General features: G+C 36.8%; 1 protein-coding gene across 17 annotated transcripts in view; it reads left to right on the top strand.

Annotated features, from left to right (window-relative positions):
• RBFOX1 (RNA binding fox-1 homolog 1) overlaps window positions 1-15,732 on the top strand; it is a 1,503,477-nt gene that overhangs the window by 1,465,216 nt on the left and 22,529 nt on the right. For all 17 annotated transcript variants that reach the window (XM_045820711.1, XM_045820717.1, XM_045820712.1 and 14 more), the window contains one exon: window positions 2,939-3,003. In XM_045820711.1, coding sequence (XP_045676667.1) covers window positions 2,939-3,003 — 65 coding nt within the window. The remainder of the gene's footprint in view (window positions 1-2,938; window positions 3,004-15,732) is intronic.

The raw sequence follows: 15,732 nt of genomic DNA, 5'->3' as shown, positions 1-15,732 counted from the left end.
GAGCCACCTTTTTTGTTTCCCCTGATGAGAAAGTCCTCAAAGGAGAGGAGAAACAAAAAACAGCAGAAGCACTAAAACAGATCAACATTTGAACAGTGGAAATAATGCCTCAATAGGTATATTGCATCAAGTGGAGAGGTTGTTGAAGGTGATGAAGGTGGCTGAAGTTTATACATGTAAGAATAAACACACAATTTTTTATTAAAAAATTCTGGGTTTGGGGGGTCCCTCCTTCATATAGATGTGTAAGTATTAGGCCACCTCACCCTTTTTTCCCAATTGTTATGTACTTCAGGGATCACATAGACCTGGGCTCCAACAGGGTAGCCATCAGCCCCATCTGGCTGTTTACATTTAAATTCAAATGAACTCAAATTCAATAAATTAAAATTTTATTTTGTGTACCAGCCATATTTCAAGTGCTCAATAGTCTCTTAGGACAAGTGGCTACCATATTGGGCAGCACAGATAGAGAACATTTCCATCATCATCAGGTGGCCAACTGGACAGCAAGGAGACCACCGAACACAGAAAAAAATCTTTCCATTAGCTCCACAAAGCTTAGCAAACAATTGCTTTGACTCTTGAATTGGGAATGCTTGTAAACAAATTCCTAATTAACAAAGAAAAGTGTCAGGGCATTGACCCCTTATGCCTGTCTTTCATGGAAACACACGCCTATATTCTCTAAATGGCCAAGCCATATGCAAATATGCAGAGGATGGGTCTTTCTCAAAGCTGCATAGATGAGCACACCTGTTGTGCGGATGGGTCTCAGGTGTACACATGTCCACTTTAAGTTCATACAATAAATATTGACCTAACAGAAAGTAAGGTTTATTTTAGTTATCTTCTGTTTGCCCTGCTACAATTATTTCCACTAATTAAACTTGCTAACTAATTTCATTGATGAAACTACTGCAGAAGTTGGGGGAGATGTACAGAGTTCAGACAAAGTGGGTTTGCAAGTGGGACATTAATAAAAGTCTTTGCTGGGACCAAATTCACAGTCACCAAATCATGATTAATTGACATGGCACTTGATGCAAATATCTCGGCAGTAATCTCTTTTTTATAATTTCTGAGCATGAGAGACAGAAATGACACACACACAGACACCCTTTCTCCACTCAAAGCTTTCAGCTGGTTGTAACTAGTGCCTCCTAGCTAGTCAGCTAGTCACTTCCCAGCTCTTCCCTGCCTCATTAAGTGTACTATGCAACGTGCATACCCGTGTCTTTCTGGATGCATCAGGGAAGCCAAGGAAATGGACAAGCAGATGAAAAGTATGGCTCCAGAAATCTTGGCGACCTATTTTTCCCTCAGCCCATCAGTCTGTATCTGAGCTTGTCACTGGTATGACAACTGCTTTGGTTTCACAACTCCTTGGCACATTTAATGAGTTTTCCCCATCCCTAATTAGAGAACATGATGTTTGGAACACCAGGTGGTGTCTGGCTAAGACCTCTTTTGTTAAAAAAAACTTTCACATTGTTTTTCAAGGGAGACTTAAAAAAAACTGGCTCCAAATTATTACTGATTAGCTGTCAGGATGTCTTGGATATATCTTCCCCAGGACTGATCCAAAGAGCAAACTTGTTTAAAGATAAACTAGCTTTTTAGAATTGGTATGTATATGATGCCAAATTTACTATGAAAGTTAGCTGTGGGTGGTAGAAGGTAGAAATAAATTATTGAGAGTAGTTTAATCTACACTTTGAAAGATAAACTTTGGAGCTTCCCCATTCATCTATCTTCTATCCTACTACTTGATTTTTCCCTAAAGAATATGGGGCTAAATATAAAAAACTCCTGTACTCTCAATTCTACACTTAGATACCCTCTGGCAAACCCATGATTTCATTATTAGGTGCCCTCTGACACAGTAGCCTGTCTTGAATTGCCCCTTTTTGGTGGAGGTGAGAACCTTTCCCTCAGAGGACTATGGGACTCTACATCCTAATTAGAACATGAATGTTCCCTGTGTTATCAGTGGAGTCTGGATCTTATTTGTTAATTGTGCTGAGATCATTCTACTGCGGTTGATGTATCGCTGTGGTTGGCTGAGCAAGAAGCTCTGTTATTTTCACAGTCTGATAATCAATGCTCCACTGAACACAATTCCTTTCAAATATGCCCATTTGCTTGTCCTCTGCTTAATTGAACAATTGCAATTACTGGTACATACAACTAAATGTTAATTATTTTTTCAGATTCTTCCCTCTCTTAATGATTTTATTTACAAATTGGAATAGTTTATCATATTTTCCACCCTAAATCCTCCATCTGAATCAGTGTGGCATCTTTAGCCAAAAAAGACAGAATTTTTAAGAATTTACCATTTCTTTTTAAAATAATTATTTAACATGCAGAAAGCTAAAGACAGTTTTATTTAATTACTTTCCTGGTTAAACAACTATTAGGTAAGAGGTTACTAATAAACTTTCAGTCTAAGGGTTTTTAAAAATAAATAAATACAAAAGTAAGACACAAGGACATTAGCTTGACCTGTATTGGATTTTAAAAGAAGTAGTCAAAGACTGAATAAAATGTAAGTTAATAGCTAATAAGTAAAGGTAAAGTGTAATCAGTTTTAAAAATCTGGAAAGTTCAGCAAAGTATCGAGTGTTTAAATAATTCCCTATAATCCTCCCCACCCCCAGACAATCACTGTTAACAGGTACATGACCTTCAAAGGGTATCTGGGTTCTTTCTCCTTTGGGAGTATGCTTACACCTGCTAACCTTTAATATCTAGCTGGGGTTGGTATTCAATCCCCTATCTCTCTGGTGTGTTTTGTACTTCTGCTTTGATACTAAGCTTTCATTAACCTCCACTTTAGATTGCTAGATTTGGGTAACTCGTGTGGTCTTGCAATCAGGTGTCCCTGAGTTGGGCTCCTTGGCATTCCTAAGTTCCATGTCTCCTTGTGTTTTAGGGTGGTTATGCTGCATACCGCTACGCCCAGCCTACCCCTGCCACTGCAGCTGCCTACAGTGACAGGTAAGGGTCTTCCTTTTTGTGCTTGACAGCTACTAGGAAATTAACTTAGCTGGTGGGAGACAAGATTCTTGTCCAGTCTTGATGCAAATGCATGACAGCTATGTAGGCAGCACCCACAAAGTTAGGTCCCACAGTGACACTAAAAAGAAGGCCATGTAGAGAGAGGGTAACACGTATGCCCAGTTTATTCTAAATTGTTGCCCTCTCTGCTAAGAAATAAAGACAATGATATGTTTTGTTTGTGTATAGATCTCTTAATCCTTGCGACAGCACACCTTGCATGTACACATGTACACCTGTGGTCTTTTATGGAAGACCATGGTCTCATCTAACTCATAGGAAGAAAACTAGAAGATGATCCTGCAGGTTTACCTTGAATTCAAGGACCTTTTTTTATAACTTTTTACACCCAGGAAAGCACTTTTTAATCCATAATAAAGGAATGGAGGAGGTGTACCTGGCATTCCCAAGGAGATTTGTTCTTTTTACATTGTCCAATTTTGATCCTACTAAGATAAGTCAACTTTTATTTGTAAAGCACATCACACATTAAGACTGGCAGTGGAAGGGACAGAGTGGGTTTAAGCAATGCAGAAGTCAGAGCGGGTGGCGGGGCTTGGGGTGGGTGGGTAGAAGAGCTCTATGAACAATTGCCCAGGCTTAACAGATGACTTGGTTCCTGAAATGGCTAGCCACGGCTATTTCTGTTTAGGTGCCTTGAAAAAAGAGAGTGTGTGTTTCCATATTGAATGCAACTCGTTGGCTCTGTTTTCTGAGGACATAAATGTGAATGTTCAGATGCTCTGCATGCTCAAATGTCATTGAGGGTGCTTATTTTGGATAATGAATTTTAATTTAAAACTATGTTTCATGAATAAAGCAGTGATGATAACAATTTGCATGTGTGGCTGAGGCATGCTGGGTCAGACAGGTAAGCAAGGGGATGTATTGGATTTTGAATGGGAAGTGTCAGCAGCCACTGGTCCTCCTACCTGGCCTGTTGTGATGTAGTTCCTATCTCGGTTTGCTGTGGTATGCTTTCTCTGCAGTTCCATTCCATTTCTCACAAGATGTGCTGTTAGCTCACTGTAGCTACAGAATTCTTCTGAAGTATAATAAAGCAAAATAAATTGCTGAACCCTAAAAGCTGCACTTTGAAAACTCCATGAGTAAACTTGTAATAAATGGCTCTTTGGCAAGATAGAATTGAGAGCTACTGTTTGGTTGTATGCAGGTATTATTACTATATTCTTATAAACATCTACAACAAGGTCTCAAGGCTGGAGGTAGCCTCCAAAGAAATCCAAACAATTGTCAAAATTCAGTTCTAAATATATAAGTTATGCAGTTACCCAATAATCAGTTGTAAAAGTATGAAATATGTAAGTTGCTATTTTCAGTACACTTTGACCATTTTGAAATACTCAAGATCATTCTACAAATGAAAAGGCTAATCCTATTAAATCCTGCTCACAGAAAATTCACAAAGTATCCATTGTAATGTGGTTTATCAACAATCCTTAATTATTTATGAAAATATCTCTAGATGTTAAATTCTCAAATACCCACTTTGTATGTAATTATAATCATAGTAACTTTAGCCTGCTATGTAATTATAAGAATCTTAAACAGATATATATTTTTGGGTTTAGTTGTTGCTTCTCAGTATAAGTACATCTACCCCCAAGTTAAAAACAAGGTTAATTACAAAGATCTAATTTAAATTGCTTTCTTCAATAAGGCCAATCTAGACATTTGAAAAAAAATGAATAATGTTTAACCCTATTCTTAGATAGAGTTACTTGAGGGCCTGGCCATCTCCATTTGCATTCATCTAAAAATTAAGTTAAAATTTTGTTGCATCTGGGGTACCATATATGCAGATACATGTATAAAATATGTTATTTTAATTTTATTAAGATTCTAATTGGCAACATGTCCTACTGAAAAATTGCCCTCATTTTTGTATTGGTAAATTTTGAATAACTGCAATTCCCACTTGAGCGTGATAGTTTCAGTTAAAGAAACCAACTAAATACAGTCTTGTCCATGTAATTGGCCTCTTGCTGTTTATTAAAGAAATTTGTACATTAGGTTTTCTTGGTTGCTATGGGAATTGATTACCACCCCTATTTAACTTTATTATAAACATGGTACTTGCCACATATGGAAATATTGCATTGAGGTAAATGCAGTAATAGATAAATTACCAGAAAGCAATCTTTAAAATGATATTTCTGGTTTAATTTATAAAGTATATTTATGAAATGATGGTCCTTCCTTTTACTTTTAGGAAGCAGGTAAAAGAAGGAAGACCCTTTTTTAGAAGACACATATTTGAGGGAAAATGTGAAATTGTCAGCATTGGTTTTGAATCTAGGCTGAAGATGCCAAATATCTAGAATTTATCCTAGGGCAGTTGTATAATATTCTCAGTTCCTATTCTCTGAAAGATAAAGAGAAAAACTTCTTAACTCAAAGATACTCTTCCAACATAGGAAGTAAAACCAGCAGGAATGAGAATGTTTAGGTGACATCCATGGTTGTCAACCTGATCAAAAGAGAAATTGCAACAAACATTCCCTGTCATCATGAACCACTCTTCAGATGTCTTGAAAGTGACAGAAGTTTGGTGTACCCAGTTAGTAGAATTTTACTTTTTATAAGCACAAATTAAGCTCTCATCAAATTAGGGATTCAGGGACCTTTGGAAAATATTGAACTCAGATAACTTCAGGATTGCCCAGAAGGACCTTGATGGGCAACTTGGGACTCTTTGCCCATCCTTTTCTTGGTTAAACTATCCCATGCTGGTTATCTTGGAGCACCCTGAGAGTTTCTGAATGCTGACATCCAGAATGAAGACCATCTGGTGTGGGCAGAGATTTCCCCAAAAGTAAAAGACCTGACTGACTAGGTAATTTTATAGTCTCTTTTGATGCATTTAATGGGAGTAGGCAAACATCTTTCCTTGGCATTTAGGAAACATTTGGTAAGCACTTGATGTCACCAAATCTTTATTTATAATCTCACTTTAATTTATGAAAAGCCAACTGTCCAAACTCTCAAAGGAGGTTGTTTTCTGAGCTTGAACCAATGAAAGCATGGCAGTGGGGCCGATGGTCATCTGGTCATTGCATGCCACCTGGTGTTGCTGATGTGTCCGTGATGCGTTCTGGATTTGACAGGTCCATCATCACATTAGCTCAATGAATGGCTTGCTTGAATTAAGCCTGGGGGCAGGCTTCTCTTTACGGATTGGCTCTTGGTTTCTTTGTGTATAATGACTTGATGGTTGTTGCATCTTTGGGCACCAAAACTAGAAGGTGGGGAGGAGGATGGAGATTCACTGTTCAATGAATGATGCCACAAATATTTGGGGAAATACATATGGTATGTACATAGCTTGGATGAAAATGATATCTCTCCAGAAAGGCAGACATATGTCACGCTTGTCCTGCTTGCTGACATTCTAACATCTAACAACCAGAGCATGAGAATATTCTTCCACATTAAGACAGAAGGGAATTAGATACAGATCAGTTCAAGAAGAAAGTAATACAAAGCTGTTCACTCAGAAATTTCATAATGATCCCATTGTACTGACAGTTACCAGGGACCATTTCTTCTTTCATGTCAGACATTATTTCCTTTAAAATCCCAGAAAGTCAGCAGCTTTATACATATGTCCCTGGCAGCACAGATGACCCTAGGCGGAGCAAAAGAGGCAACAAGCAACTGGGATTTGTTTATTTTTTACCCCCTTTTGTTTGTTTGTTTCTTGAGACCTTAAAGTTTTATTGGCAGTATTAGACTGTACCATATGAAATTGCTATTTTATATGACAAACATGGTGGAATAATGGCAATTTCATGTAGCTCAACTTAATAAACATCTAACTAAATGGCATAATATCAATTATCTTGCTCTTTGCATTTGAAATGTATTTGTATATCCATGCATGCATATGTACATTGACATACATATATGTAACACACATATACAAACTTGTGCTTTAGGACCTCGGGAAGGACTCATTAAACTATCTAGGTAAATCTTAATACAAGGAGGCCATGACTGGTCAAATTCAAGTAGTAGTCACAAGCTACATGCTACAACATTATTTAATGCTTATACTCATAACCTATAAAAAAAGTTTCTATTTAAGAAATACAGGGTCTGGCAGGTCTGGCCTGCTTGAGTGTGGTTGGTAAAGTAATAATTTATAGTTTTAATTTGAAAATTTCACCTAAAATGTCATATGGTAAGCTTGAGTATGACATTGTTATGTTACAGAATTACATGCTTATGGTTTTGTGATAAAAGATTTTGTAATAAAAAAGAAGTGTTATTTGTGCCTGACCCTGTATTTTAGTAGTTCTTTTTTAAAACTCAATAGCAATAACTAGGCATGCCTTTGGGGTCATGGAGAAGCTGGTCTGCTATTTAAAATTATATAGGTGATAGAGATATATAGATACATATATACATACATACACACATGAGTGGATAGATAAATGGATGGATAGAAAAATAGATGGATGGAGAGGTAGATGATAGATAAATTGATACACAGATATATAGGTGGTCAGGTGGATAAACAGAAAGAAAGAAGGAAGGGAAGAAGAAGGAAGGAAGGAAGGAAGGAAGGAAGGAAGGAAGGAAGGAAGGAAGGAAGGAAGGGAGGAAGGGAGGAAGGGAGGAAAACAGATAGCAAAAGACCATATCTCTATATTCTTATAGTATTTTATCACAAGCTTAACTACAAGAAATAGAATTAAAGCCATATGTACAACCTAAATTCAATCTGAACTGAACAAGTAAAAGGATTTGAGTTTATTTTTCTTGAGCACAGACTACTTCCTCTGTATTTGAGAACTTTTTACTTCTTGAATTCAGATGAAGTAATAGAGAGAAGCCACCATTAAAATAAGGCTGATGATTGCATTTAAAATAATATATCATGTGATTTGGAGTACTTATCAAATGATATAGACTAAAAACTAAGAAATTGTCAGCCTATAAAGCATCTGATCATCATGAATAGAAAAAGTAATTCACTATTTTACAGGGGGCTTTTGGTACAAAGGGTAATTTAAAAAATATTATTGTGTTTAGGGACTTAACAATTTTGCTTTTTCTTATTGTGGGGCAGAATACAGAAAGCTTTATCTGTGGATAATATGTCTCCCTTAATGAGGGCAGACAATGCAAAGAAGACAAAGGAGAGAATTCTCATTGTTCCATAAGGTTGAAACTATTTCTGGTCAAAAAGCAGTAGTAAGTCACCTATTCTCTGTGATGTGTGCAAGGAGAGATCTCAAGATTGTCTCCCTGTGCTTTGTTTAAAGCACTGTCTCCAAGACTAGTTCAAATACCTGATGGCTGCCTCTGATGATATATCACAGGTTTACCAGGACAGGAAAAGAACACGGACCATGTAAATGGCTGTGAACTTGTCTGGGAGTGGTCAGGCTTTATCCAGGCTTCTTGCTTATATGCTGTTAAAAATAGCTTTTTGTTTGTTTGTCTTTAAACGAAATGATGACAACAGCAAGTAGTAGCTTTTTTTTTCTCATCCAGTTTTGTTTTTACTATTCTTACTTGGCAAAATAAAAGCTGGCAACTCAATGGTAACCTCTCTATTTTATTTACATTTTCCATCTTTTTTTTGAGACATCAGTGTTGGAAAAACAGAGTGATAACATTGTAAAACTGGGTGATGCCAAGGATGGTATTCTCAGATAAACAAGAAACTGAGGGCTTAGTTCATGGAGCTTCAGAGAGGACAGAAGCATATTCCGTGCCATCTCCCCAGTTGGGACAAGGATCCAAAGCAAGAGGAAGCCATTTGGAATTCAGATCATAACCAAAACTTGGTAGCAAATAGTAGATACTATTCTGTACCTTCTTTGATTGTGAATTATTGAAGTTGTTGTTTGTTTGAGTTTTTTACCTTTTCTGCTGTTTCCACTCATCCCAATGAGCTTACCTGGGTTCTGCAATTTTAAAAAAGATGCTCTGTTAAGTTGTAATAGGAAGAAGGAGAAACGAGTCTTTATTTATGTTCTTTTGTAGCTCAGTGCCTAGAAAAATGCATCCAGTTCTTTATTAGAACACTGGGTTAAAATATACACATATATTTATATAATAGTATATATAATACTTAAGTATGTAACATATTCCTAATTTTATTTATATTCTTATTCTTTTTTAATTTAAAGTTCACTCAGGAAGAGAGAGTGAAACCAATTATTCTAGACAGCTTGAGGATAACTAGAAAGAAACACATATTGTTTGTGAGTTTTCCATTACAAGATGAAAATAAATTTCTTTAATATAATTTTCAGTATACATGACAGTGCTCCTGTTAATGTTCATTAGGTGGAAAAAAGGGCTTTATTATTTGCACAATGGATTAAGACTTCCTGAAGTACCACACCAGGAGGTGAGGTTTGATGTAGTAGATGAACCAAACGTTGATTCAAATCATCTCTCTGTAATAAGGATAACAATATTATGATGATAGCAATGATACCAATGGCTATTCATGGAGTCTTTATGAGGTGACAAATACTGTTCTAAGTGCTTTACAAATACAGTGTCATTGAACAGACACACCAACCCTGTAAGATGGATATAGTCACCTCCATTTTACAGATGGGGAAGGCAAGCTTGGAAAAGTTGAAGAAGTTGCCCAGCTCAGCTTGAAAGTTCAAGTCTAAGCCTTTAATCACTAGACTCTTTTGCATCTTAGTAGAGCAACCTTGAGAAGTAATTTTTTTTTGCAGTAGGGATCACCTCATCTGTCATGGTGTGTTGATTCCACCTTACTGAGCAGTTTGGAAGTTTTCAGCAATATCTATGAAATATCCAGCACATTAAAGACAATGTATAACATGTTCTTGTTTTTATTTTTACATATTCCCATAAGATAGTCAATTAAAGCCCTGGCTGGCATAGCTCAGTGGATTGAGCACGGGCTGCAAACCAAAGTGTCTCAAGTTTGATTCCCAGCCAGGGTACACGCCTTGGTTGCAGGCCATAACCCCCAGTGACCGCACATTGATGTTTCTCTCTCTTTCTCTTTCTCCTTCCCTTCCCTCTCTAAAAATAAATAAATAAAATTTTTTAAAAAAGATAGTCAATTAAAGATCTTTAACTCTGGAGATCAAGAATAAGCTTTGAGGAAACCAAAAATATCTAGGTTATTTCAATTGCACCTAAATCTCTAAAACTCCAGATTTTGACCTGTTATTACTTTAATAGTTTTTAGAGTCATTGTAAGAGTTCAGGTAGAATAGTGACCAAACCTACTCAATTGAGTATGGTATAGACAAGACTTTTTAAATATAAGAAATAGGGTTATATGCAAACCTAATTCTTTTTAATCCACTGAGTTCTGGGAATGTGTATGTTTGTTATTTTGTTTTTAATATGTTTTTGTTTTTGCTTTGCTTTTGTCTTTTTATGGAAAAAATTTTAGAGGGTAGGGTGGTATAGGCTACATAAGCCTTTTAATTTATCAGTTCTTCTACATTTGGATTTTGGTATGTCAAGTTTCTGGGTTTTTTAAAAAGTGAGCAGTCTTATCTTTCCTACCCCTCTTTCCTTTTTTTTTACCATGTAGATTTCTATTTTGAAGTTAATTTTGGGGGTGTCTCTTGTGTGTCAGGTACTATTTAAAATATTGGATCATGCAACCTAATGAGGTAAGCTATAGAATTAGGATGACAATAGAAATGATTACCCAGGATGGGACACCTGCAACACAGAAGGGGTGTACTGTTCATAACCCCAGGACAAGCTTCAACTAGGATTGTCCCAGAACAGCTGGAAGTGGGTCCAAACAGGGTGATATGTGTTCTGGGAAGTCTGATGACTGGGCTTCTAATCCAATGTTTATTAGTTCAGGTCCTGGGCTGTTTCTACCTCCTTCTACTTTTGTTACAAAGTCAGGACAAAAGCACATTTTCACCTTCAAATAGTCATAACTAAGATGTGACTTAATGATTAAAAAGTAAGTTGGATTTCATGCTATCAAAACATCAATAAAGTATCTATTCCCCTATGAGTCAAATAATTTGAACTGAGCATTCACCAAAAAATTACCATAACTGCAATAAGTATATTTTCTACCAATCTGCTCTATACATTGACAATGGTTTTATTTGATAACATTTGAGATAACTCTAACAGAGTGAAGGAGGGAATGTATAGCTCTTGATAGCAGCATCAATGTGATTTTTGAAACGTGTGTTTATGGACACAAAGCTCTCAATGCTGAAAAGTAATATGGTTGTTACTGATAAATATATCCCCTGAGTCTCTCTTTTCTTAAATTTATAGATGTGCATACATACATGTTAAAAGAAAAAGTGCTCAAGTTTTTATTTCATGAACTAATTGCCTTTGGCCCATAATCTATAATGGCTCCTGAACAACTGTTATGCACTATTGGATGAATATGTAATTGAAGCAGTTAAAAAAAAAACCAAGCCTGTAACAGTCAACAGACTGGACCAACAAGGAGTTGGGGAGATATTAAAGAAAATTCCAAACGCAATAGACCAAAGCTGTCACAGCCATGTGGGTAGAGATTTTGCCTGTGACAAGACAAGATGTAACAACTCCTTTGGTCATGTCATGGCCTAATTACACATTTTTTCAGGTTGCAGATCATTGACTTGATAGGCCAAAGAAACGCAAATAAGAACTATCTTTTAAGTAGAGGCATCAAGGCCTTTCAGCTGTGAAGGCTTTAGAGGCAGGTGAGAAAGCCTGATGCTCCCTATAGGCAGGTGAGAAACCTGTGATAATATGTGCACAGAAGCCCAAGGGCATCTGGAAGTGGCATTTCCATCTCAAATAAAGAATTTTCCTCATAGAAGACAGTGTTCCAGTTAAATAGAAGGGAATATACACATGCCAGAATCTTACTTAGCTCCTGAAGCACCCTGAAGTTAACAACAATTAAATTCACTCCACTTCATTGCTTTTTTGATGGATGAGGGGGTCACTGTATGATGTACTATAGACTCTATCTTTTGGAGTAAGAGGGAACTTTTCACTAAAAATTTCTAGTACTGCCTTTAAAGTTATCAAAGCAAGTTCTGACTATACTTACAAAGAGAACTTTTAATCCTTTCCCAGAAGAGCTGATTTCTATTCACGTGTGGCCTCTATGTTATTTCCATATTTGTATGTAATGCCTGCAAATGTATAGTCATTACACAGAAATAGATGACTTCTCAAGATTTTTTCCCCTGGTGTGGATCACAGTGATTGATTCCTCTGGAATTCGAATCTCCTCAAAACCATAGTACATTTATTTCTAATTTAATTAATATGCAAAACACTTAGAGTAGGGATCACTATCAGAATTTAGGGAGTTGGTAGTTTGGAACATGAGAGCTTAAGGAAGTCTCTGTAGGGAGTAACTAACTCATCAATTTTGTCATTGTTTCCTGGTTAATTCTTCCTACACTGTGATGTGTGACTGTTTGAGTAGCTCAGTAGATTGTGGGTTGTTGAGACATAATCAAAACCAAACACCTTTTTCCTTTAATTATCTTAATCATTTAGATGGGGGTGTTTTGGCCTGAGATTACAAAATTAGACCACATGTCTGATCGCCTGCATCAGTGATTCCCATTGCTTTAGTAGCCTGAAATACCTTTGGAAAGAAAACAAAGATTGCTGGATGTTTCTAGCATCCTCTTAACCCCTGGCTCCTTTCACGGTCCAACATTGTAACTTGAAATTTCAGGTTGCATTACAAGATGAGGGACTTGTTTTCTTCAGCATTTCTACTTCATGAGAGAGTTTGCGGACTAATTCTATTAAATAGAAGATGAGCCCAGGTGGGGAGTGCTGGGGACACTTTGAAAATGTGTCCTGGTCAATGTGAGCCTCACAGCTTTCTCAAAAGAGTAGTTACTCTCCTATTCTTTTAGTTGTTTCCCTATCTCAAACTTAAAACAAAATAAGCCAACAACATGGGAAGAACTGGTTACCTTACTCTGTTCTGAAATTTCAAGATTGGAGTCATCCATTTTGAGGGTCCTTAGAGGCTAGTTCTGTAAAATGTGGTTCCCAGACCAATGACATTGGCTTCACCAGAAGTTTGTGAGAAATGCAGAATCTCAAGTCCCACCCCAGTCCTACTGTATCAGAATCTGCACTTTCATGACCCCAGGGTGATTTGTATGATGTTTGAGAAGCAGCATCCTGGAAGGCAAGCTTCAATTTTATCCCAGTGTGCAGTAAATAATGTTGACTCTAGGTTCTTCCTGTATAAGCCATGCAAAATGTGGGAGAATTTGTCTTTATAAATTGTTGGGTTGTAACCATCTTCTCTCTACTCTCCTATTTTCAATGAGAAAATAAGAGTTGTCAGTGGTCAGGCATCCCTCACAATCTATTCTGTTGTGATTCTCTTCCTCAACTACTATAAGGCCACAATTAATCATTTTCTTTACCCCACAGGCCCATGAGTAATGAATATGATTTCATGCTAGTATTTTCTCATTGATTAATAGACTCATACTAATGTAAGCTATACCCTGGAAATGTCCCATTTGATTTTTGTTCTCTTTTGGAGCCTCAGTTTTCTCATTGGCAAAATGGGAAGCATAATACCAATTAGAATCAGAAAGAGATGAAAATGAACATTACTTTATAAACTGAGAAAGGTGGTAAAAATCCAGAGGGTTATCAACAACTCAACAGCAAATTGACAGATACTTTAGAATGTGTATTATTTTTGAAAGCATTGACTGTAAAAGCAAAAGCAAAGGAATTAAATTCATTTAAAAGAGCAAGTCATTTTTAGACAGGACAGTCTCTAGGATCCACCCCAACACTAACATTCTGGGAACTCATGCCACACTCAACAGACCACAACTTATAATTGTCCCAATCAGGATTTGAAGTGGGTTTACATAATATAACTATTATACTCATTGTACCTCTTCTTTGATTAATATATGCAGTAACAAGTCTTTGCTATTTACCTACAGAATATGATCAGAGATCCAGATTTGGGCTACGTTCTAAACTTAGCACAGTTCCTTACTACATGAGATATAGGCAAGCTAATTGGCCTATTTGATCATCCACTTCCTCATCTTTAATTGGCCTACCGAGAGATGCCTGCCTCATTGGGTTGCTGGGAAAATTAATTGTGTTCACAAACAAAAAACTCCTTTAATAGCACCTGACACTAAATGGCACTCAGGATGTTATTATTGATATTATTATTATTATTACTATTGATATTATTATTATTATTACTACTACTACTACTACCACTAAACTATGAGGGTATTTTGTTTTATCTTGAGTCAAAATATGAATAATTTCCTATAAATCTGTTTCCTATAAAAACAGATTTTCTGTGTTAGAATATTTTGACTATAGTTTTTTTTTATTTCAAATTTTGACTTCCACCCTAGAATATAAAAATAGCTATACTTGAAATTTGCTAAGAAAGTAGAACTTATATTCTCACCACACACAAGAAAAGGTAACTATGTGAAGTGATGCATGTGTTAATTAACTTGATTTGTGCTAATGATTTTACAGGGTATACACCTTTTAAAAACACATTGTACAACCTAATTATATACAATTTTTATTTGCCAATCATAATTCAATAAAACTTGGGGGGAAATAGATTGAGCAAAAAAGTTCTGGAGGAAGAAGCAACTAGGAACCATGAGTTCAAATAGCCTGTTCTATTCATCCTTCTCCTGGATTTTTAATTGTATTTTCCATCCATGGAGAAACTCAGGCTGTCAAGTATCATCAGCTTTGTAGGAAAAATGGCCAGTTCTCCCATTATATGCCCAGTAAACATAGCCCCAAAACCATCATAGGTTTAGATTTCTGTAAAATCAGCCCCACAAATAGTTACTGTTCAAAAAAACAAATCTGCCCATGTTGCCCTTTCCTCATTGTGACCGGTGAGAAGTCCAATGCCTGTGGTGGTAATGGCCTGTCTAAATCCCCTGGGGATTAGTAAGGTGCTAGAACTGTCCACCATCATACTCACTTTATTTACACATCACTTCCAGGTGGGCCCAGACCTCCTCACTGTGGCCTATTCACCCTCCAGAACCTCATCCTGGACACCCCGTGCTTCTCCCCAGCCTCCATAACCAAGGAATTCTTCACCCCCCAGATGAATGTTGCTTCCCTAGAGAAGCACATAAGCTGTTCAGGGAATGTGCCAGACCCATTTCCAACCCCATATCAGATGCTCATTCTCATCAGGAACGCCTTCTGTGCTCTTCTCTGCTCGTTCCAAACAACGCAGAAAAGGGATTTCATTTTCCTGGAGGCCTCAGCCCACTTTTAAAATGAACTGTAACCTCAAAAGGCTTGTTATGTTTTGTGGCAAATTATGCTCAGAGGCCAAAATGCTCTTGGCCAGTAGTTTATTGAACACAGGTTCACTGAGAGAATTATAACAATTTCACAAGCCAGTGGCATATAGGATAATGTCTTTTAATAAACTAATGAAGAAAAAAAAATTTCAAGCCAATGATAGATTAATCATACTGCGTTTCAGGCAAGAGGAAATAGAAGAAATGAAGTCCAAATGCAGTGGAGATGTACTTTTATCTGACCTGTAGTCCAATGCCAGGGCAAATGTAAAAGCTCCTTGTTGATAGAGCATGTTGCTAAGGAACAAGGGCACCAGTGTTGACTGGCAAGCTGATCTCT

The sequence above is a fragment of the Phyllostomus hastatus genome, unplaced genomic scaffold (assembly GCF_019186645.2).
Source record: "Phyllostomus hastatus isolate PE091 unplaced genomic scaffold, TTU_PhHast_1.1 phas_scaffold_442, whole genome shotgun sequence".
NCBI classification, from domain to species: Eukaryota; Metazoa; Chordata; class Mammalia; order Chiroptera; family Phyllostomidae; genus Phyllostomus; species Phyllostomus hastatus.
The sequence above is the reverse complement of the archived record's forward strand: the minus strand, read 5'-3'. Positions and strand labels throughout refer to the sequence as shown.